Source organism: Thunnus thynnus, chromosome 12 (genome assembly GCF_963924715.1).
Source record: "Thunnus thynnus chromosome 12, fThuThy2.1, whole genome shotgun sequence".
NCBI classification, from domain to species: domain Eukaryota; kingdom Metazoa; phylum Chordata; class Actinopteri; order Scombriformes; family Scombridae; genus Thunnus; species Thunnus thynnus.
Window position 1 is genome coordinate 19286845 of NC_089528.1, and position 24449 is coordinate 19311293.

A 24449-nucleotide genomic window follows, 5' to 3' on the forward strand; every position below is an offset into this window, starting at 1 on the left:
AAAAAAGAACAAAATTGAACAACAAAATCAAATTGAGACGTAAATAATAGTTGAGAGAATTAAACCAGTGTTTGACCAGATGTTCCAGCAACCATGATGCCAGGCAGTCGTGTATGTCTGAGCAAAACATCAAAGCTCCAATGGGGTTTGAACTTTGCCCTGAACTCCCTAACAGTAAAGTTAAAAGAAATTTTCCTTGCCAAGATCAACATTTTTTTACAGTAAGAATGGCGAGAAACAAATCCTGATAGCTAGTGTTAGAGAAGTGTCCGATACATGTAAAAAAGTTCAATAGTTTAATAGTAATGCTATAAGTGAATAACTATGTATTTCTCAATTATTGTGACTGTTACTGAAGGCTGTTTGTAGTATGAATTATAGGAAGTTGCTATAAGGTCAGGGTGTGTAACAAACATGCAGAACAGAAACGCTGAAGAGCGGTTATTCAAGGAAATATCCCAAATCTCTCAAATAGACGTCTTAATAATGTTGCAATTTGCCAAATGATCCCACTGAAACCTACTTATGACAGTGTCTGCTGCTTGACCAGCAAGATTCCAGCTTAGACCAGTAAAGCAGAGTCCACACAATCTAGGAGCTGACTCCACTCAGTCAGTCACTGGCTGGGAGCCAAACCAACAGTTGGGATTTAGACAGGCTCTCCATCTTCATCTCCAACGTGAACAAAACAGATTAGCTCAAATGCAGAATCTGAACCAACAGCAGTAATTCAGAGATGGGATTCACCTGAAAAAAATGTAACTGAACAATAATACAGAAAAACTGACATTTCATTTGTTTCAACGACAGATTTTGATATTTCAGTACAATGACTTCATGATATCCGTGAAGTTTTTGCATTATACTGATAAAACTATGATATTGTTGTATATACAGTACTACTGCTGTGCAACAACAATAGTAACGGCTGTTTTTTTTAATTCAGCGTTTCAAAAGGAGCATAGCATAATGATGATGAAATTATCAAGAGATTGATCAGTCGTGTCAACCATAGGTGATCTTTAAATATTTTACATCATTTAGATATTTACTTGCCAAATTGTGGGGAAACACTGCATGTGTCAATGCTTTTTACATAGATGTGAGACAGAGTATGGAAATGTTTTTGTAGAAGAATTTCATGTCAGAGTAAATATTAAATGACTTTGAAAACATGGGGAAAAGGGCAAACTGTATGCTGTAGATACAATTATGTGTCTTGCTTCAGTGTTCTTGGCATGTTTTGATTGTCAACATAAAACCACTGATCACAACTTTGGCATTTTGACTGGAAACACAAACCATATTAATTTTCAGTATCACCTCAGAGTCATCCAATAATGCCTCTCTCTGTTAGCTGATCCGTCAGTGGAGGATGAGATTTTTGGGTAAATGGTCATATAAAGTGAGACTTTCCTTTCCAGATCACACTTCGTCACATGGATGATAAATAATATACAGATAATATTTACTCTGCTAGCTGTAAAGCGCCTCTATTATGGGAATACAGTCGAATGTTTGTTTTATGTACTTGTTTTGGTCATTTGCCATTCTTTACACCATAGGCTAACATTCACTTCCTTGTTGTTGGCATATATTCAAAATTTGATCCCAAGGGCTTTTGGACTTTCCTGTACCTTTTTTTTCTCCACAAAATAGGGGGGTCTAGAAAATTATAACTCCGCTGAATCTTTTTTTTTTTTTTCTCCGCTGAATCTTGTTTTTAATGGCCTGTCCACTATCTGGAAAAAACATGAATATGTTACTTTTGACATATTGCACCGCATGAATGTTTTAGCGGATGAGGTTCCTGGATATTATAAACTCTATGAGTCAGTGCCACTCCTCTTCAACTGTGCAATTTGCATTTGATGATAAAAACCACAAACCACAAGACTGGTTGTCCTTTGGAAATGCTTGCAGACCACATTCTGACTTAAAGCAGCATTTAGTTCCTAATTATACCCTGCTCTGGTCGTAAGCCTGAAGAACAGCACTTTTGTCCTTGATGGAAACATTGTGTGTGCTCTGAGAGGCAGCATGCATCTCATGGAGCCCAGATAGTTGTGATCGTTGTTGTTCTCTCAAATTAAAAAGGACGACTCTTATGTTATATAAGTGATTTAATGCACAAAGTATGGGCCAATCCCTCAATATAGGAATGCAAATGCAGCATTTTAATTTTCATCAAAAGCTTAAAAACTACTAATAGTTATATAACAATGAAATACACCAGACATTTCATAATATCTTAATGGATGTCACAAAAGTGTCAACCAATAACATTTGTGACAGACTGCTAGCAAGACAATGGGTCACAATAAAAAATGTAAAAATAGTCATGGGTGAATGATTATTTTCATATACGGATTATGAAGATTATAGTTTAAAAATATCAAAGAGAATTCCATGAGAGCTTTTTTTTTCTCAGATGTACAGATCATGTAGTTTTACTCCATACACTGTGGCATTAATCGCATATGATACCCTCCCAGTCACAGCTTGGCAACATCAGCAGTAATCCACAGCGGCAGCAATCAGCAGTAAAGCACAGCGGTTAAGGATAAAACACGAGATGATGTTAGTGTTCATATTAATATCATCCAAAAAGCTTTGTTCATTCATGTTTATTCTCATCAGATGAATATTCACTACTGTCCAGTACTGTACATTTCACCACCTTACAAACAATTACACATTATATGTTGAGAAAGCCACTGAAAATTGATTATTTAGATATTAGTATTGGCTGCTATAATGAATGAAGTGTCAAATTTGTGGGTCAATCTAATTATATACCAGCAAATCTTCTTGACCTCATTGTGAAAACGAAATAGGTGAGGTTGCAAAAAGTAGGGCTCTACAATATTTATTAAGATGGACAGCAGGTATGTTCTAATGGACTCATCAATTTTTAAATGACACTTTCACAAAAATACATATTGCGGCAAGAGAAAATAGGATGAGCCTTGAAATGTCTGAAAGCTCTCCAGAGGTAATTCTTTTATACAAAAGATTGCATAAATGAATGATGACAGTGAATTGACTGTTGGTCGTGTGTCTTTTGAGGTTCAGGTACAATGTTCAGTGAGCTAAGGTTTGTTTCAGCATCAGCATCTTCACTGCTGCCACAAATGTTTCTCTGTTTCAGCTGCTAATTCACTTAAATTCACTCAATTTAGCAGAATCTTGTTGCACTCAATCTCACTGTCAACATTACCATTAGTTGTCTGCAGGGAGTTCTTCGATTTATGTTTCACTTTGTTTAAACATCACAAAGCCAGTGTCATTACAGACTAACATTTTCACAAGTCTAAATGGATGTGAGCGTCGCCCACCACTGAGCCACCATCAGCATTCTCGGCATGCACATCATTCTGCTTGCTGAGGCTTTTTCCTACAAGCCTTATAGAAACTGTAAACAACAGACACTGTGTCAACAATGATATTATTTTGTTCTCATTTTCATATATAGAGGAACAATGGAACTCCTTACCTTACCTTACCATAGTATAATTTTGACAAACTGTCAAAAATAATTTAAATTAATATTGATATTCACAAAGGTAGTATCTATTACAGGATTGTTGCACTGGAGTGCATTGCATTGCAGAGGTGTTTCTATTTTGGTCACTCAGTGTATTGCGATACAGTTCATTAATTGATGGTTGAAAAGCATTCATAGTTCACAAATAAATAAGTAAGTTTTGCCTAAAATGGAAACAGAGCTGAACACACCTCCCTATACAAATCTGTGCGTACTGTAAATGAAAATGAAAAAATAGCTACAAAAGAAGAAAGCGCATCACTACCAGTGAGGATCACATGATATGACAGTATGTGCTGTGAGAAAATAGAGATTTGTAGCTATCATTTTAATATCTCTGGTTGTATTAGGTAATTGTTGGCAATGTTGCACATAAATGAACAAGAATGATGTATGAAAATATATGATTTACAAAGCTTTTACACCAATTTAGAGCTAGCTCACAGAATTAGCTAAAAGCAGATGTTACCATTAGGTCATTTTATGTTCAGAGTAAAAGTAAATTGTGCATTGAATTTCTAGAAAATATAAAATTTCACTATATATATCAATATCATGATATTGTATAAAATTATATATATCGTTAGAAAAGATTTTATCCATATCACCCAGCCTCCTCTATGCTCAATGGCTAGCATGAGAGAACAACAAAGCAACAAAAGGAATCCAGTCGTCTGGTTTATCTTGCACAAAGTCAGACACATAATGCCTAAAAAGCCCAGAAAGTCATTTTCACCACAAGATTGCTTGTGAAGATTGAACTAAAAGCAATGGACAAAAAAACTGGAAAAAGAAACTGGAAATGCCTGCTCACGAGGCAACGCACGCACACAAATGCAAAAAGCTGCTGGAGCTGGTGTGTGCAGAATTCCACTAGTTTGACCAGTTCAACTGGACACAGTGAAATAATACGCTGCAAAGTCAGAATGTAACATATGCCCTTCTGACCTTATGAACGTGATGAAAATAATTTCTGCAGCAAGTATTTTGTGCGCCATTATCAGTGCAAGTAGAGCACAATACAGCAATCAGTGCTCTGGACGCAGTCTAACATTTGAGTGAAGAAAGAGCTGAGTGCAAAGAGGTGACACATCTAGAGGGCAACACTCACACATAATCAGCCCCTTTTCCACTGTTAACCAAAGGGGTATGAACAGCCTGCTGCCTGCGAGGAACTAGGGCAAGGACAGTGTTTGTATAAGATCCCTAATTGTAACTGCCTTCCCAATAAAGCCTCTAAATTGTAGACCAATTAGGCAGCGCCTAATCACCCAAGGTGTCTTTCATTGCCTGCTAATATTCCACCCTTGTGATTTGCTTATTGAAGAGGCTGCTGAGAGTCAGCCATGTGCAGATGGTCACCTTTGATTGAAGTGCTTTTCAGTGGAGCCTTTCTAACACAAACAGAATTTAAAATCACAAAGCAAAGGCTAAGCCATGTAAGAGCTCTTTAATCTTACACAACAGAAAAGACCAATTAATTAAATCACAATTATCATGAAATCAATATAGATTTCAAAGTGTAATGAATAACGATGAAAGGTTTAATGTGCGCTAATTTCTTTTGAGAATGAAGATATTCATAATAATTTAACTGAACCACAGGCTTTCCTCCTGCCAGTGATTTATTAAAACATAATAGTAACAACATTAATATGCCTTCATATCCATATGTTTCATCTTCCCCTGAAGCATCACTGTAAGGGTTAACATAAATAACATGCACTATAATTCCCAGCATGGCTTCCAGGAAAAAGCATTCACATGACAGAAGTCCACTTGAACACAAGTTATTAAGAAAGATTAAATAAAAACCAAATTGTAGCTTCCATCAATCCACAATTCAAGCCAGAGAATGTGCAATCTGCAACACATAAAAAATGGTAAATAGCATAATTGGCGAGTAAACAGGGTCTCTATTGCTTTTGTTTGTGTCAGTAATTTTCATTTCCTTTGTAATTTTTATATTAATTTATTTTCTAGAGCTGCCCACATGCCTGCTGACTCTATAAAAAGCTGTTCTTCCACAAATCTGATTCTATAAAGCCACTAAATGACATGCCAAGCCATTAATGGATTACAGAGCTACATATATGCATCACATTATAGCTGCATTTAAGGGATTTAATACATGTCCGAGACACAAATGGTAATGCGTGCAGTTGAGGATGATGATACTCAGACTGTCTAGTGAGTGAGGAAAACCCGTCTAGTGAGTGAGAAAAACCCTCGTTTACATGGGCTACACTGTTCTCGGTGTATTCCAACTGAGAGGCCTGTAACTGGCCTGTCAGCATGAGCTTTCCACCTTCCACTTACTACAAGGTCACTGGTGCTGAGGTCTTTGAACTGTGTTTTTATTTGACTGAAAATGACTTGAACTCATGGGTAAAAGGCAGCGTCTGTTGCAAAAGGCAAACAGTGTGCACGGATGAGAACGGTACAAATCAATATCACACACGTGGTTCGCTGAAAACACGACCAAGTAACAAAGTTTGACTGAATTGCACCTCAGTCACTATAAAGGAGAACCAACACGCAATATCATCTTTATTGACTGAATATGATGTTTTTAATAAGAAAATCAACCATCTAAATCTGGTGGTTTGCACTGCTGCCTAATGACAAGTCGTTTTAGGGCTTAAATCTAAATAAATCCGTACAGCCATGGTTTGAAGCAGTAGTGAATGGAAGCAAAACTGATCCTTGACACATCAAAGGATTATACAGTATTGACCTTTTTCCTCATCCACATAATTTTTATAAATCCCCTTCAAATGTACCCAAGACAGTCTATCTGACTTGTCACATATTTTAAACTGAAACCAAACTTTTTTACCTTGCAGATTGTCAAATTGTATACTTGCATAATAATAAATTATTTCAAAAGCTGGAAAGATCAGTTGACAAGTTGTCTGACTGACTACCAACTACTTTGATAACTAATTAATCGTTTCATCGATTTTTCTGGCAAAAATGCCAAACAAGCTCTGGTTCCAGCTTCTCAATTATGAGGATTTGCTGCTTTTCTTTGTCATATATGTTAGTAAATTGATAATTTTTGGGTTTGGGACAATTGGTCAGACAAAACAGGAAATTTGAATTTGTTGCCTGGGGCTCTGGGAAATTACAATGGGCATTTTTCACATTTTTTTGATTTTGTAGGGGCTTCACATGTCAGAACAGGAACTCAGTTTCCCATAATTCTCTGTTCCTCAACTTCTTGTCTGAATTCCACCCACAAACTGTATTTACAGTATGTCAGTGATATAGTTACACAGTGACTATACTCTATACCAACAAAGTACTCCTATTCGACTGCTGTTATGGATCTGGTTATAATATAATTACAATTAAAATTCACATACTAACAATTTTTACTAGAGTTTCCATTGATTTTGATAACTTTAATTATTGATTTAAGTTACAAAATGTATGGTGAATCATTTATTTAGACTGAGACATACATATTTTTTTATAGACAAAAAATGTATTAATCAATTTGTTTAAGAGCATATAAGCGTACCATATAGTGGCTGGGATATATTCTATTAAAGATTTAATATGATAGAGTTTGTATTAGTTGGGATATCAAAGCATTTCAACCCCTTCTTCTGTTAACTGCTGGTGTTTTAAATCTCATTCACTGCACTCATTCACTACATTTTTTGTAGCTATGAGTGAAATAAGTGAAATTCTGTAATTACACAGTTTGTACAGGTTGTATTTAGGTCTTGAATTCTAAAACTTTGTAGGAACGAAAAAAATTGAGTCTTTGAGCACGGTATATGGAGAATGTAAACTCCGTATTGACTGATCAGTTACAGATTTTTAACTCTAGTCCTTATGAGTCAGATTATTCTTGAAAAAACACACACAATGGCACATTAAATACACTTATTCCACACAGGGCTCTTTAATCTTCCAAAAAACCACCATGTCAAATAAAAAACTCAATAAAAATAATTACAGAAATAAGCCAAAAAAAACTCTAATGGGTGTTTCATTTTGTTTCAAAATTAGTGAAAGTGACGTTTGATCAATTATGAAACTCAGTGTTAAAACACTGCCAGGTTTCCATACAGCACGCTACATACAGCAGCAAATCAATGGGCAACATTTCAAACATTGCCTCTATTCAGTCCACATATGTACAGATGGATACAGACATGGTGCAAGTTGAAACATGATCGAGTGACCAACACCATGCACTGTGTGATTGGTGCAATCCAATAACATTTGATGTCTGTCTGAACTTTAAATCATTGATTTTGTCCTCAAAAAAATGCAAGCCAATCCCCTCAGGATAACCCTGAAAAAAGAGAGAATTAGACTGACTGCTGAAATATTAACAACCAAAATTTTAATTTGTTAATTATATAATTCTCTCACTCAGTCATTAATTCATTTCTTACTACCCGCTGACTATTTAGGACCACAGGGTTGGCTGGAATTTGTCCCAATGCATGCGTCACCAGTCTATCAGGGAAAGACACAGTGAACTTTGACCGGTGAGTAATATCTTCTAATGTTGGTGGAAGTACTCATGCAAAAAGTTTGCAATAACACTTGGAATTAATCATCTGTCTGACCTTCAATACACAATTAACATTGCACTGGTAAATGTCAGTTCCAAACATTAATTAAATCCCTCCAGTACTATAGACGTATATTCATATGGAACACTTCAACTTTAGATCTGCAGTGACTTGAACCATAACTTTTCAACCGCATGAAGAGTTTGTGCTCTTGTTGGCTCAAGTGTTAAATGCCACAGCGCTAACGCAGGAGAGACCAGCCAAACTTTGCACTGTTATCTGAATTTAAATTGGCTGAGATTTGTCCTGTACTGAAGTGAGAGGATTTCTTTACTTATTTGCTGGAAAATCTGGAGCCGTGAACTGCATACTTACAAACCCATAAGCTCCAGAGTTTTGCAATGAAACTAATAAAGGTCCTTTTAAGAAATCCGGCCTCCTCTCAGCCATAAGCCATGTGTCAGGGGAGTATTCCTGCCCAGGGTTTGAGCTGCATCCAAACAACTGGATCAGAAGTGTGAAATCCTACTCTTTCTGGTGTTGATTATTTGGGGAATTGACTTGTAACTGTCTACAAACTCAATTCATGCTGCATTTAGGCGAGTAGAATGGGTCTGGGAACTTCTGTACATTTGAAACTCAATCCCTTCAGCAACAGTGGGGGTAGGGCTCAGCGGATACCTTCGGTCAATGGCAAAGGCGTCTACATAGCTGAGAATTTTCACATGTCAACTCGACTGAGGTACACTGGGATTCCTATTGCCCGGAAGGAAGTCTGCACCACAATATTGATACAGCAGGTAACTGATGAAGAAAGACCACATAGGACGCAAACTCATCATGGCACATGCAATCAATCAGTGTGTCCCTGACTTTTTGACTTGTTATTGTTATAACATACTGTTATTCCTTTGTCCACCAATTTCTTAGTGCAATGCTAGAATGAAAACAATGTTGATATTGGACATTCTCAACACTCAGTGAGTAGAAGATAGAATCCAGACCACCTTATCAAAGACTGACAGAGGAGAGACAGCCCCACACTCTGATATGTGTCAAATGTTTGACACATGGCCGTGACTTCAACCTCCCTGAGATAACCATCACTGCATACAGCGTGTCCGTGGTATTCAGCTGAAACTTGGAAACTGTCTGCAGAAAAAAAAAATTTAATCTATGTCAGCATGTCCACAATGAGGAACAGAAATAGAAAGATGTGAGTGGAACTGTCAGATCTAGTTTAGTAAAGCGTCTTTGGCATCATTAAATACTGCCTCCTTCGCGCTTACTGATCTTTCATCAAATTGCTTCTCATTAGCTTTTGAAGATGCAACATGCAAAAAGGGATCACTGAGTACAAAGAGATGATTTAAATGCATCGTTAAGTCCTTGAGGTTAAAAAAAAATAAAGGCAGAAAAAAAAGCTAACATCGCTACTCATACAGCACACAGCCAAACGGTAGATCTTTATGAATGCTGAAGTTCATAGGGCAGAGACACACCATTAAAATGTCTGTTAGAAGTGTACCTTTTTCAGTGAGGTGTAAAAGTGGCATTGAGTTACACATACTCTAGCTTTTCTCAAATGGAAAAGTTAAGAAAAAAAAGCAGAGGTCACAGTAAGTCAAGAAAACAAGCCCTTTCCTGAGCCAAACACAGCCATGGTATAACCTTACCATGCTGGTGAAACTGAAGACTCTCCTATTAACACACACGTTATGAGTCTGACTCACAGGCCCTCTAAAAACTGAGCAAACTGTCAGTCAGTAGAAAAAAAAGACAACCGTGGCACAAAGATGTATGCATTTCTGAGAGAAAGTTCAATAAATTAGATTACTTTGCAGTTATCTCAGGAATCCTCTCAGCTACAGTAAAGCATATGCTCTGCTGTGAGTATAATGATATGTTTTGTGAAGGGTATTTTCCCACTACAAGTTGCCTCTGTGAGCTGAATCCCATGATGATCCCAGGAAAATTCAGGCAAACATGTTAACTGACTAGTGACGACAGTCAGTGACTCACAATCTACAGCGACAAGCCATGTACAGCAACTGATACAGAGTTTACACCTCCATGCTGCCTAAATCCACACTGCCTGCTGGAAAACTAAATTACAAAACTGTCTAAAATCTGCCAACCACATAATCTCATTTGGATGGAGAAATTACATCTTAACCAAGGTGGATATAAATAACAATAACAATAATAATAACAATGTATGAATAAACAGGCAGACATAGTACAAAAGGAAGAAAACTTAAAAACAATGGATGATTAAAAACCATAAATAAAACACTAAAGATAAAATGTGAAAACAATGGATGACTTAAAACTTAAAATAGAGCAGTGCAAGACTTAAGTGCAACGTCAAGAATAGAGTACGCCATAACATAACAGTTAGGAGTAAAAATAAAAATAAAATGAAAGAAAAATTATAAGAACGCCTTTCGATCAAAAGTGATTTAAAAGAAGATACTGATGTGGCGATCCAGAGTTCCTCAGGCAGGTCGTTCCACAGCCGTAGAGCCCAAACAGCAAACGCTTGGTCTCCTTTAGTCTCAGCCCGTCCTCAAAAGAAAAATGACGTTATAGGTCTAAAATTCAGGCTGGCAAAAATGATCTATAGTTACGTTTACACCATCTAGCAGCCGTAGTAATTATGACCCGGGGAAGTGACGCAGTTCAGATGACGTCAATATAAGGTGACTTGATAAGATTATTTAGGACGCGGGTTGGTTGGATGGCTAAATGGACATTGGACTTTGCTGCAGGAGACCGCTGTTCGCTTCCTGTTTCCAACCGCAGGTCGGGACATTTCTTAAAAAACCGTTACGTTGTGGTGTTTACTGTTGCCATGATGACGAAGGTTGTGTAACTTTAAGGAAATGTAAACCACGTTTCAAGTAATCATTTTAACTCAAACCACGATCTTTCTCTAACTCTACCCAAATGCTTTTTGTGCCTAAACCTAACCAGACCTTAGCCACAGCAATGTCACACCATAAAACATAATTGTTTTTTAACAGTGATTTGTAAGAGTTTTAGAAAGCTGGAGTGCATAACTACGGCCGCTAGATGGAGTAAACTATAGGTTGTTTTTGCCGGTCTGAATTTTAGACCTATACTGTCATGTTTTGTTCTTTTTTATGAGGATGTGTTGTTTATTCTTTAAACTTCAGGTGAGAACAGTCAGCAGGTTCCTGCCTGAGGATCTCAGGTTGCACACTGGTTAGTAAGGGGACAGCAGTTCAGATATGTACTCTGGGTCCAGGCCATGAAGGGCTTTAAAAGTAATAAGTAAAATCTTGAAATCAGTCCTAAAATAAATGGGCAGCCAGTGCAAGCCATTAAAATTGGAATAATGTCTTCTCTTTTCCTGGTTTTTGTTAGGAGTCTTGCTGCTGTATTTTGCAAAACTTGGAATCTATTAGATTTCTGGTTTATACCCATTAAAAGACCATTACAATAATCCAACTGTGAAGAAATAGAAGCATGAATGATAGTTTGAGTGTCATTAAAAACTCGGCACTGTTCGTATCCTAGCAATATTCCTCAGATGGTAGAGGCATGACTGGGTAACCTTGTTAGTGTGTTTCTTAAAAGTGAGGTTAGTGTCAAAGAGCACACCCAGGTTCCTGACAGTTGGTTTAACATTAATTGATAAGGGACCAAGAGAGTACTGGACACTAAGATACAGTCTGTCAGGACTAATAAAAAGGATCTCAGTTTTATCCGGGTTTAATTTAAGAACATTTGCTGACATCCATTTTTTAATAAGAAATACCATCTGTGCACAAAAATACGCCCTCTCAAATCCTTCAGCTTTATAAACTACTGCTGATTTCCATTACTTCACAGTCCATCACACACAATTACATGATACTCTTGAAGCTGAGAGTGTAAACATGTTATTTTTGCTGTGTTTCAGTGACTCGTTGATGTGACATTTCATTCAAGGAGCGAGCGCAGTATCTGCGGACAGTCTTCACCGAGCTGCGTGGTCCCTGTGGTTAAAGCACTATCCATAACTATACCTCGAACACAACTTTAAAAGCTTTCCCTACCCATTGTCGCCTCTTGTAACTGTTAATTCACATCTTGCCTGTGGTGGTGATAAATCTATATTTCTCTATAGAGTGAGGTTTCAGGGTAATCTTCAAAACCAAGTGTGACAATACAGCAAAGAAAAAAGAAGAAGAAAAAAATTATTATAATAATCTGCAAGGTGTTATGAGCCACCGGAAAACTGGCTAAAAGGCAAAGTCTGTCTATCAGAAACTGCAGGGTCACTACAATTATGATAAATTTCCACTTCATACCAAACTCAAAAGAAACCATTTTATCACCCGTCCTTGTTTTGTGCATTTTAAGTGTTCAAACACAGTGACCTGCAGCAAGTAGTATAATCAATGTAAATTAGGGTTGTGATTTTGAGTGTTTGTTGGGACATTTTGCACAGTGAAAACTGGGCATAAAAGACGGCAGTAGTGACATCATACAATCCTCTTATCCTGTTCAATAGTGCAATGATGTGAACCCACTATTTTCACTAACAGCAGGCCAAACTGGCATCAGCATGAGCAACTGGCAGGCTGTCTACTGTGTCATGAGTGGAAATAAGAAGTGGCATCAAATGGTTTTGTTGAGACTATCATTAGGGATTTAAGATTACTAATTTAAAGTGATTTTTACATTTTTGTCATTGCTTTTTGTTCACTGGCTACTTTTAATATGTCGGAAAAAGTTGCTAATAATAATTATCAATAAACCCACTTCCAAAGTTTCCATGGGGAACAACACCAATGCTAATAGTAGGTAGTGACATGCACTAACGTTTACAAACTGGTGAGCAAGTAGGGCTTGTCGACACGGATGAAATCACAGTATTAAAAAGAATCTTTTTCACTGAATATGTCACAACATAGCAAACGAATGCCAAAACACATAAAAACTTAACTTACTCTCAAAGAATTGAATTTCACTGTTATATATTACGTGAGACCAAAGTTTTCATACACATACAACAACGAGAAATATTAAAGCGGCACTAATCAATATTTTTAATCATATATCATATGGATCAAATGACTATGTGTAATGTGAACTGGATTATCCTTTTAGCGTCTTTTACCACTTTCTCTCTGTTTAGTTTTTTAAGCCTGCAACTTTATTGTTTTGGTTCACTCTCACCGCTCTCATCAGCGTCATTGCCAGCCACAACAGTCAGCACAGTCAGCAGTCACGACAAGACTAGGTCAAAACCTAGTACAAGCCTGGACTGTGTATGAAACGTTAGAGGGATTTTAATTTGAAACAATGGATACAGGAAGTGGTGACACATGGCGACCAAGTCCCCAGGAAGTGCACCAGGCTTTGACCAATTTTAACAAACTAGGTCTATCTGCGGACTCGCAGTAACGATAAAAGACACTTTACTACATGACACACCCGTGTTTAGGCATGGGCAGTGAGATGATTAGGGTTAGAGGGGTGTGTTGTGTGGCATGCCGTTATGTTGTCAACATAACGGCAGCATACTTGCTGACAGTAACAGCTCAGCTTCAACACAACTGCCTAACTGTATTGTGACAAAATAATCTCAACTCAAAGCTCCACTAACAGTTTTTTCTCACAAAAAATAACTTCATTGACAGAGAGATGCAGTAAATTATGTTATTCAGTCTGTAATATAGCTATAATAAAAATCCAAACTGTTATGTAGCTTAATAAAATAAAACAAAATTGAATATAGACTGATCTGTTCATTTTAATACATTTGTATTTATTGAAATGTGGTGATATCTGTACATATAGAGCCCCAGAGGCAGCGCTGTTGTTCCGTCCAGTGAAAACATGAAGCTTCACTTAAAATTCAGACAAACTAATGTGGCAGCTGCAATTGTTAGATTTTATTTGTGAGACCCACATTTATCCTCCAAAAGGAATTATATCATATATCAAAATGCTGTGGAGACATTAGAGCCAGCAGTAAATCACCAAAGAACTGCACAGATCAAATTTCTCACCTGAAAAAATATTAAAACTTAATAAAGTGGCATATTTAAAGTCCTACAGTAATCATAGTAGCACATTTAGCAGTTTTTAAGAACCAGATATTTCTATAGGGAGTTTGTGGACACCATGACAAAGAAAAGAAACATGACTCCAAATGAATGGTCATTAGAGCCAGATTGCTAATTCAGTCAGGCTGACATATTGGCCGATATTAGTTTACTGCTGATACAGTCACAGAAGACCTGTGCAATCTAATGCAATCCAATACAACAGCTCTGTCATAAATTCTGCACACACATTCTACTTTTATGAAGCTTATACATTTACAGTTTTTGTTTACATTGTCAGAGCAATGATAATTCCACTTTTTGTTTAGTATTGAGGTTGTAGTGGGTGGTGGTGTTTTTTGAATTTTGTCCACCTCATTAACCTACATGAGGGGGGCAAAATATTATGAACACTTTTCAATATAAAAATAATAAACTAGATTTATCAGCTTTCTGATAATGTTAACAAAAACTTAAAATGTATAAGCTTCATAAAAGTAGAATATATGGCAGAGCTGTTATATTGGATTGCATTAAATTGCACAGGTGTCCCTAAATGCTTGTTGAGTGTATATTAGTATAGATGTGTATGTCAGCCACTAAGTAATAAAAAATTGCAGTACAGAAACGCCACATTGAGATAATTTAGAAACAGTGTCTCTTTTACAGATTGTGAGTTTGTCATCTTGGTCACAATAAAAAAAAAAATCTACTCAGTCCTACTCAAGATTGTTTGTATTAATGTGTTTATGTTAAAAAAAAGACTATTGGCTGATATATTGGTTTTTTTAAATTGACAAATATCAATATCAGCATCAGACTCAAAAATCCATTATCAGTCAGGCGCTAATGGTAATATTGCTGGTGTCTGCTGAATGTGTAAATAAACCATTTGCTTTTTTTTAAAAGAATGACTTATTTATTGTTTGTTTTTCTTTCCTTCACCCTTCACTTTGTCATTTGCATGTAAAGCACTTTTAGCTGCAAATTTTGTATGAAATACAATTTATTATTATTGTTATTGTTATTGTTATTATTTTATGAACTTTAAAAGGTTATGATAGGGCATTGTTGTGTTGTCCCAAGTGTACACAAAATCAATTGATGAAGGTTGAAATTTGAAGAAACATGAAAAGGTCATATCACCCCCAATACTGTTTGATTCTTCCAAAGGTTGATAGAGTCATATAGATTTATTGCATAGCCCTACTACCTAGCTAAATTTTAATGGCCAATGACTAAAAGTAATAATTTCATAGTCGTCAGTGTTGCCAAAAATCATTTCTAAATCCCTTACTTAAGTAAAAGCAGGGAGGCAGGCTGGGAAGAAATGAATACAGCAAACTTGATGATTACAGCACTTCAGGCTCTGTTTTCAGGAATAAGGGGTGTGGGCTCACAGGGCATGGTTAGTGATGTTTGCTGATTTTGTGGCCAGGAGCATGCAACATTACATGTACAGTTGAAAAACAAGGTGGAACTATGAGACACGATGAATCATCAGTAGGGGCTGACATTGGTGATAACCAACCAGACTGTCCCTATATCTTCCCTTTGAATGCAGTTGTTTTCTGCACAACAGTGTTTTGTAATGTTGTGATGGAGAGAAGAGTTTGAAGTGGATCTAACATAAAAGCTCCAGCTGTCCTTGTTCATACTGCTTCTTAAATTAAAAATAAGTTTGGAGGAGATAACACATTTGATTATTATGTTGCCCTCATCCTAGGAGAGCTCTGGTACAATGTGGAAAATGGTTTGATGATATTTGGTAATGACGCAAAGAGAGGTTGGGACCATCATTTTCTTTAGTCTATCTCCCTCTGCCAGGCCCTATTTTGACTTAATTTTATCTGATCTCAATTTAGCCAGGGTTATAATGATGAGACTTTTCTAACTGGGCCCTGGAAACGAAGCATGCACAATAAGCATTATTAAAAATCTCCAAACAACCAGATAATATCATCATCATTATTAGGGCCCTGTAACTTGGAGAGACAGTGGGAGCAAATCATTAACTGTAAAGCCTAATTAAGGTTATCATGAAAAAATGTTTCATCCTTTTCCTGTCTGAAGGATTAGCATCAAAGTCAAATTAGGTAACATACAAATTAGTGACAACTATCTTAAGGCAAGTCTGAAGCTGTTTTGTCTGTGAAGCTGACCGGTATGACGAAGAGGTATCAAGAAAAGGCATGTTAAAGATTACCAGCAGAAACAATGAGGCAAAGCTAATCACAATGTCATATAAAAACTATACGAAATGACACCCAATGAGCCTGAATATCACTAATTGTCCAGTTAACAAAAATTGTACTTGATCCCATCTAGGCATGTATAAAACTTTCCTCAAAAAATAGCCTCCCAGTAGAGTTCTTACAAACAATGTTGAATATGAGCCCACATGCTAGATTATCAATGATTTTTTTATATTTTTTAAAAAATTTTCTGGAATAGATTTTGGTGGGTTCACATGGCCAGATGGCCAGGGTCTTCCCTTGGCCTTGTCTGTGGTTTCTCTCCATGTGAGAGCTCACATTTGCTCAATCTAAGCAACAATTAGCAATCTGCTCCACAGATCCCCGACTGCTAAAATGAACTAACTGGATAAAGTAAGGAAATTAACTGTGTTAGGATGGGGGGGGGTTCCCATTCAGTTCTTTTGTTGTTTTTGTAAGCAGTGGGCTCTCATTGGTCAACTAACAGGCCATTTACTGCATAGGTGACCATTCATAAAAGCACACAACTAACTGATTGTTTAAAAAGAAGCCTTTGCTGCAAATAAAATATAATAATTGTGTGGGAAAACCACCGATGTATAATATAATACAACTTTTATCATATGCGTTTGACGTGGTCTGAAGGCAGGCAAGAAATCCTGGTAATTCTTGACACCGAAATTGCACTTTGCTACCTAATCATTGCTGACATACCTCCTGCTGATTCTCTCCTCCCTCTTGGAAGCAGTAAAGGTCACGATATATAGCCTGGCTGTGCATCATACAAAAAATAAATTAAAAAAAAAAAAAAACAACTGAGCCCTTGATCATATAGTAACCCAACACAAATTGATGATACCTACTGTGTGAATACTATATCTGAGGGAGGTTCCTTTAATAAAAAAGGCTAGGAAATGACATCCAGTTGACAGAAAAGTACCCTGAGATGAGTAAATTGGTCCTGGCAGCGCTTTGTTGTCCCTCTGCCCGATGGCCCCATTAAGACACAAGGTTGGCTAAGTTGTGGGTTGGCAGGATCTTTGCCTGCAGGGTGTTGTGATGTGTGTACTGCAGTTTTGCTAAGTGAGCCATTGCAAGTAGGGATGCCTACAATTCGCTCCTAAGCTTCTGCCGCTGGCCTCCCTAGATGGGGTCCAGGAAGCACAGTATATACAGTAGGTCTTCCATGGTCATAGCCTTTCCCTCACCAAGACTCTTACCGTGCCTCCTCATAGTAACTCATGTTAACTGGGGTTTCTGTGCCCAAAGATTGAACTGGGAGGGGATCTCGAAGTTGCAGTGGCCCCCAGAGGGGTTTCAACAGCCACTGCCCCCACTGCCATGGGTGGTTCAATGGCTAAGGGAGTAAACCCCGATCACAACTGGGGACATTCATAGACAGGGCTCAACTGACCCCCCACACCCCCCCTCATCTGTCCAAATAGGTAACACATCTTATAACATCTGACAGTCTAAGAGTCTATTATAATAAAAGTGTTATTTTCATGTTACCTGTAATTTTGTGAAGAGGTGTAATTTCTATTTCAAATGGAAATGAATGACGAATGAGTGACGCATATTAAGTTTGTTTGTGTGCTCAAGACCATTGCAGTCATGGGAACTGTGGACAAAACTATCAATAATAATAATTGCAATAATTATCACAGCATTATCACAATCACAATTCTATTGAGTAATATATTCAAAATTAAAGCACAAAAAGTTCAATTTAACATGTGCACATCTCATTGAATAAAATTATTTTTCAGTATTCTGCAAAAACAAAATCCTGACGGGGATGGAGACGGGCTACAAATCTTATCATCTTATCAGTATTTGAGACAGTAAAATTTGACTTATTGTTGAGACATGATGATTGTAAAGTCTAATTCCCATGATGAGAATTCTGTCACAAAGTGTTATGTGGAGAGATGATTAATGATAATATTGAATTTAATATGCCATCACCAAGCTTTATATTGCAGGATCAGCTTCATCGTCTCCTATTAGGGAAAGTTAATGTTAAACAACTCTCTGCATGAAGCTGCAGACTAAGTATAATTAAAAGAGGCAATCACAAAGACTGTTGTCTCTGCAGTTTTGCCTAAATTACTCAGCGAAAAGCAAATTCATGAGATACATTTGAGGAGATGCTTCATTTCGTACTCCCTCACACACACACAAACCCAGACAATAGTAGAAAAAAAATCATAAGTCAAGTTGGGGATCAGCTAAAGGGGCACGCAAAAATGAATTTAAATATTAAAGCCTATTTCACAAATGCACCAGCAGTTCGTATGAATTAGTGAGAAGTTATCTGCTGCCCCTAATTACCAGAGACAGATTGAGATGAGATTATCCTGTACTCTAATCTGTGTTATGAAATTCCATTGAGGATAATTTGGCAGAGATGGATAAAGCTATTCTGAAAGGTTACTCTGAGGGGCATGCAGGGTGTGCTTTTTAGTACCATTAATTTTAAATGCTTTTAAATGATACACTTTGTGTACAGGGCAAAACTGAAGTGATTTACCATATAAAGGCCATCTCTTATGTGCATTTTACAGCACATTTCTCCTTTAACATGTCTCATGTGACATACATTTTGATTCAACTGTGGACTGGACTTGAGATCCTGCAGTTTCAAATTGATTGAACATGTCTGAACATCAAATGAAATGTTCTTTGCAGAGAATAATATACAGAAATCATCCATCCATGTGTATTTTTCCTAGCCTGAACAATTCCGTATCTGCCAGAGCATATTCAATCCCCAAACCCATCGGTTATCCCAGCAGATATCCAGATAACAGATAACAGATATCCATGACAAGACTTCCTCTTCCATGCGCCGGCTGTTGTTTACAGTCTGATTAGCAACTTGAGACGGTCCAGGCGACATTTTGGCTAATCTCTATAAACAGATATATGCATATGAATGCAGATACATTTTTAAAAAAGCGAATAAAAAGCTAAATTGTCATCAGATGATAGCCGATGGGTTCCGAGATTGCATTTTGGCCAATGCATTCCGCCTCTTGCTCTCCACACGGACTGTTTACCTGCATGCAACCAAAGCCCACTCAAACCTGATTGGTCAATACTACTCAGACTACAAACAAACTACAAACGGAAATCAGAAAGCTTCCAGTACCAAAATCTTGTCCCGTTGCCTATAGATTCTGCATTCATATATGATATTTATGGCAATTAGAACATATTTGATTGCTCATGTTATAATGTTATTTCAGTTTAGTATCACTTTGACAAATATTCTGTGCATGAAATCAAAGGTTACAAATATTCAGGTCAAAGTCTGCTCTGATTTAAATTATACTTAATCTAGAAATTCTTTCACATTGTTGTCCCAGAGGAACAAAGACCCAAACAACGTTCTGGGCTTAAATAGTCAACAACAGATATTTTCCACATTTCAAACTTGTCAAAACTGCCTTGTTCAGTGCAAAACATGACAGCCCTCAAAGTCATATTTTGTATAGAGCTGACATAACGCTTGGCTATGACAGATAGATAGAGATACAGCTCGAGTCCCTCCAGTGAGGATCCACACACATGCAAGTCATCACGGAGGAAAACACAGTCATGAGGTAAAAATTAAATGCTCATTGAGGTTCCTAGAAGCAGTGCTTCCGCTTAATAAATGTAATAACTGAGTAAGTGAGGCAGCCAGTCACACTGAACAAAGGCGCTATGAGGTAAGGCTTTGTCTGTGCCCTGTCCCTGCAACATGCTTGCTGAGGGGTTTCTGCTGAGATGTAAAACACAATGAAGAGACTCCTCGTCTGTTCTTGTATCAGCCAGTTTCCTTAAGATAAAACTGTTGGAGAACATGCACCTCACAATGTTGCACTTCACAATATTTGTTATTTATGATGCCAGGAAATCATCATTTATATTCTGAGCCTGCGGCACAGTCAGTCCTGTCGTTTGTCAACTGTATGTCTCAATTTTAAAAGCTTTGTATTCTTTCTATAAACAGAGACACAGACTTTCCACTCTTAGCTTTGGCATCCAGCGAAATCGACGTCCCTTTTGGTCGCAGTTTGGAAAAAAAATACTTTTTTGTGGAGAGGAAGACTAAGCAAACACCAAACTTAAAAACGGGTAAACACCATTCACAGACAGAGCCTTTAACGACTGAATGTTGAATCAGCTATAAATACACAGCTATGTTATAATTGTTTTCCTCTGCCATCTAAACCAATGAGCCTAGAGGTCCACTGCGGTACATTGATGGACCACATCACTGGGAAAATGCACTGTACCTCAGAGCCTGGGCGAACTGCCTGTTGAATGCACAACAGCCTCAGCCAAAACACACAGAACCAACTTGGTGCGCGGCTCTGCCTGTACAGCGTATGTGTGTGTGCAGCAGGCCCTCTGGATACAGTACAGCTATGGCAATATTTGAGAGCGCAATTATAAATCACAATGTCGGGCAAAAGTAAATCAGAATCACAGCTGTGAATCAGGGAGGGAGGATTGTTCAGGTGCTCCAGGAGTTGTGAATGAAATACTTTCTCCCATTCTGACTGCAGGAATTGCTTCAGTCAAAGCAGGCAAGAGCGCCGCAAAGCTATGTAACAATCTGTAGTAAACACAAAGCCCTGACTATAATACAAGCAAGGTTACACAAACACAAACACTGTGTTATTGTGTTGTAACTGTGAGAAGGTGCGTTTAATGGAACAAAAGTGTAATCACTAGTCACAGCAGCTTGCCATCAAGAACCGTGTCAACCTCTTCAGCCCAGTAATGAAACTGTCAATATGTGTGTCAATATATAACCTGGTCCTCTGCAATTTGAGCTCATACACGACTGGCAACACATACCAAATACAAGGAGGCGTTACATGCACATCCCAGAAGAACAATTAAAAGTATGCAGGTGAATGTGAGTACAAAGCACTGGTTTTCTTTCAGTATTTTATTCTGGATGTCAGCTTTAACATTTTTAAAAAATTGCACACCATTATCTTTCTTTAACCGTGGCCATAGGTTACCTGAGTCGTGATGTGCATGAATTGCAGCAAGCAGATATTGTAGGAATCAAAAGCTGAGAGTGAACATTTTCCAGATGTCACTAATCTAAATGTTTTTCCAATAAAAATCCAGGTGGTATTACATTTTTACAACATTTCCTAATGAAAAACAGTTACATATGAACAGCTGCAATAATAGCTGCTCTTCTGCCTGCTCTGACATGCTGATGTGCACAGAGGAGGCACCACTGGACTGGTTGGCTCCAGTTCATAATCAGTTATTACACAGAATAGATAATTACATGTGTATATGTTGTTGTTGTTTTTTTTAAAGAAAATTACTTACCAGGCATAAACTGCTGAGTAGTGAGATGAGAAGAAAGTCCAGATTGTGGAGCAGCAGAGCGGATCCCATCCCTGACCTGAGGCAGCTCTACCTCCAAGAGTCCTTGCAGGGCTCAAACAGATGCTGATGATGCTCAAATGATATTACTTAATCTACTTAACTCTCTTCAAAGCGGAGCGAGTTGTATTTTTTTACTCCATCTGGCCTCTTGATGCTTATGGCCGCTTGTGAAATCATAACTCTGTAATCGCCTCGCTCTGCCCTCGATTTAATTTCCTATAATCTACTATATGCTCAGGCTCAGTCCGCTCTCTTTATTTCTCTGCATCTGTCTTTTTTCCTCTTCTGAAATTACATCCACATGTCAGAACTATTTATGTCGCTCTCGCTCTGCGGTGGGAAGTTCAAATGATTCTTTGTAGGGAAGAAACCAACGCTGTATTTTTAGGTCTTTTAAATTTCCCCTCAGACTAACTTAAACACTTCAGTATGGAGCTGTGCGCCTTATGGCTTATTCCAGTCTTCTCTTCCAAAGTGTTAGATCAGTGCTGTACAAAAATAAGCCCAAAATGTATCACTCCATCATCGGTCGCTGTTGAATTTCACAGTTTGATTCCCTCTGACTCATGTCACCATCAACGCAGAAATGTACTAGCCTACTGTACAAGCGACAGTAAACCAGCAGGCTCTCAGACAGGGTTTAATCATATCATTTAACAACAAATAACAATTTTGACAAATCTTTAACTGTATGAGGGTGAATTTACAAACTTTTCATAGATTTGACTACTTGATTTGCGTGAATCAATGCATTGCTGTGCTTCTCTTTCCTTGGTTACGCTTCTTTTTCACTAACAAGTGGGAGCACAACATGGAAATGTGTCATTTAGTGTTATGAAAAGAAATGGTGTTGAAGTAAAACACAGTAAAGCGTGGCAGTTACACCGCAACTGAATGTATGAAACTCCCAAGCGATCTCTGTTTACCAACGGTGATGTAAAAAGCTCAGAGAAAGACAGACAGACGCCAGCTTGGCTTCAAGAATCTCTACTTACTATCAAGAGAAAGCCAAATTCACCCTGACGGACAGATAAATCGCAAACGCCTGAGTGTTTCTGCGCAGAGTAAACGCAAAAGTTGAAGTTTCTCGTGTTGGGAAGCGTCTCCAGATGTGGCAGGCGGCAGGTCGTGTTCAGTAGTGAGTAGCCTATGTGGATGGAAAAGGGGGGGCGGAAAGGAGGCAGGTAGGGTGGAGCGTAAAAGCCTCTGATTGGTGCGCACTCTCTTACGTTGGAATAAACCACGACTCCGAAATGACATATTTTCTCACCCCTCAAACAAACTCTACATTCAACAGATCGCAGGGTCTTTGCCAAACCACTTTTTTCCCCTGCACTCTCTCAAAAGTTGCATCTAGTAGGATTGGATTACCGAGACATAATGCAGGAGATGTCCGTTTTTATCTCAGGCACAGTCAGCTGCTTTACTATAATTTACATTTTGAGTTTTAGGAGCATCCATTTTTCACATTTCTCTGACAGCTTTTAAACTAGTCACTATGTTTGAACACTGGGTGATTTGGCATACATTAAATGTATGAACAGTCCCAGGGCAGTAACTACAACTAGAAATTTGCATTTCCTGCAGAAAATGCGTGTGAATGCTGACAGCTGAAATAAATGGCAAAGGATTTCTGAAAATGCAGATATCTGAAATGAATTTTGCTTGAAAAAGTTGAAAGCTGAAATGCTTTGCACTGCACTGCTGGAAAAACCTGGAAGCTGAAATGTAAAACTGGCAGAACTGGAAGCTCAACTGCATTACCTAAAGAAGCTAAGGGTTGAGATACATTGCTAGAAAAGCTGGAAGTTAAACTTTAATACTGTCAAAGCCGGGAGTTGAAATAAATTGCCTGAAAAGGCGGAAAGAAGAAATGCTTGTATTAATAACACACAGATTAACTTAATTGCTAAACACTTGGGGACAGAAAAGGCATTGGCCTAAAGAGCTGAGAGTTGTAAAGCTTTGCTGAAAATGCAGAAATATGAAATGAATTGCTAGAACTGGAAGCTGAACTGCATTATCTAAGGAAGCTATGAGCTGAAATGTATTGCTAAAAAAGCTGGAAGCTAAACTGTAATATTGTCAGTTTTTCACTTCTACTGTAATAAATTATTTAATTTTAAGTAGGAAAGGTAGAAAAAAGTTGAATAAACACATACATGTCCGTAAAGAGCAGGTTTAACATTCAAATGGTGTCCGTAGCTCAAAGTATGCAGAAGTAGTAGTCGACTGAAAAACATACAAAAAAAGAATAAATAGCAAAGCATTGCTGAAAATGCAGATATCTGAAATGAGTTACTTATTTTAAAATTCCAGCCTTGTCCTTTGGTGAGCTCCTATTACCATCTGGAGGCTTTTATTTTGAAAAAACAAGCCTCATCCTGAGCTTCCTGTTAGGATTCAATTACCGTCTGGGCTTTTATTTTGAAAAACTAGGCCCATGCCTAGTTTCCTGCTAACATACAGTGTCCGTTAGGGCCTTTTCTCTTGAAAAACAAGCCTCATCATGCATCACACTCGGCTGAAAAATTAAGCCAACGTGGAAGTGCCAAAAACTGTGGTTCCTCGAATGACCACTTGAGGCTGGCTCCAAAAACAAGTCAATCCTCATAGACCCCCATGTTAAAATGTCCAACTTTACAGAGGAAATAAACATATTTACAGCCTGGTACAA

The 24449-nt window shown here is 37.8% G+C and overlaps 1 protein-coding gene across 1 annotated transcript in view; it reads right to left on the minus strand.

The window, feature by feature from the left end:
* Positions 1-23026, minus strand: part of pth1r (parathyroid hormone 1 receptor) — a 56094-nt gene extending 33068 nt beyond the window's left edge. The window contains exon 1 of the mRNA XM_067606163.1: positions 21713-23026. Coding sequence (XP_067462264.1) covers positions 21713-21781 — 69 coding nt within the window. The 5' untranslated portion in view covers positions 21782-23026. The remainder of the gene's footprint in view (positions 1-21712) is intronic.
* Between the last annotated feature and the right edge of the window lie 1423 nt (positions 23027-24449).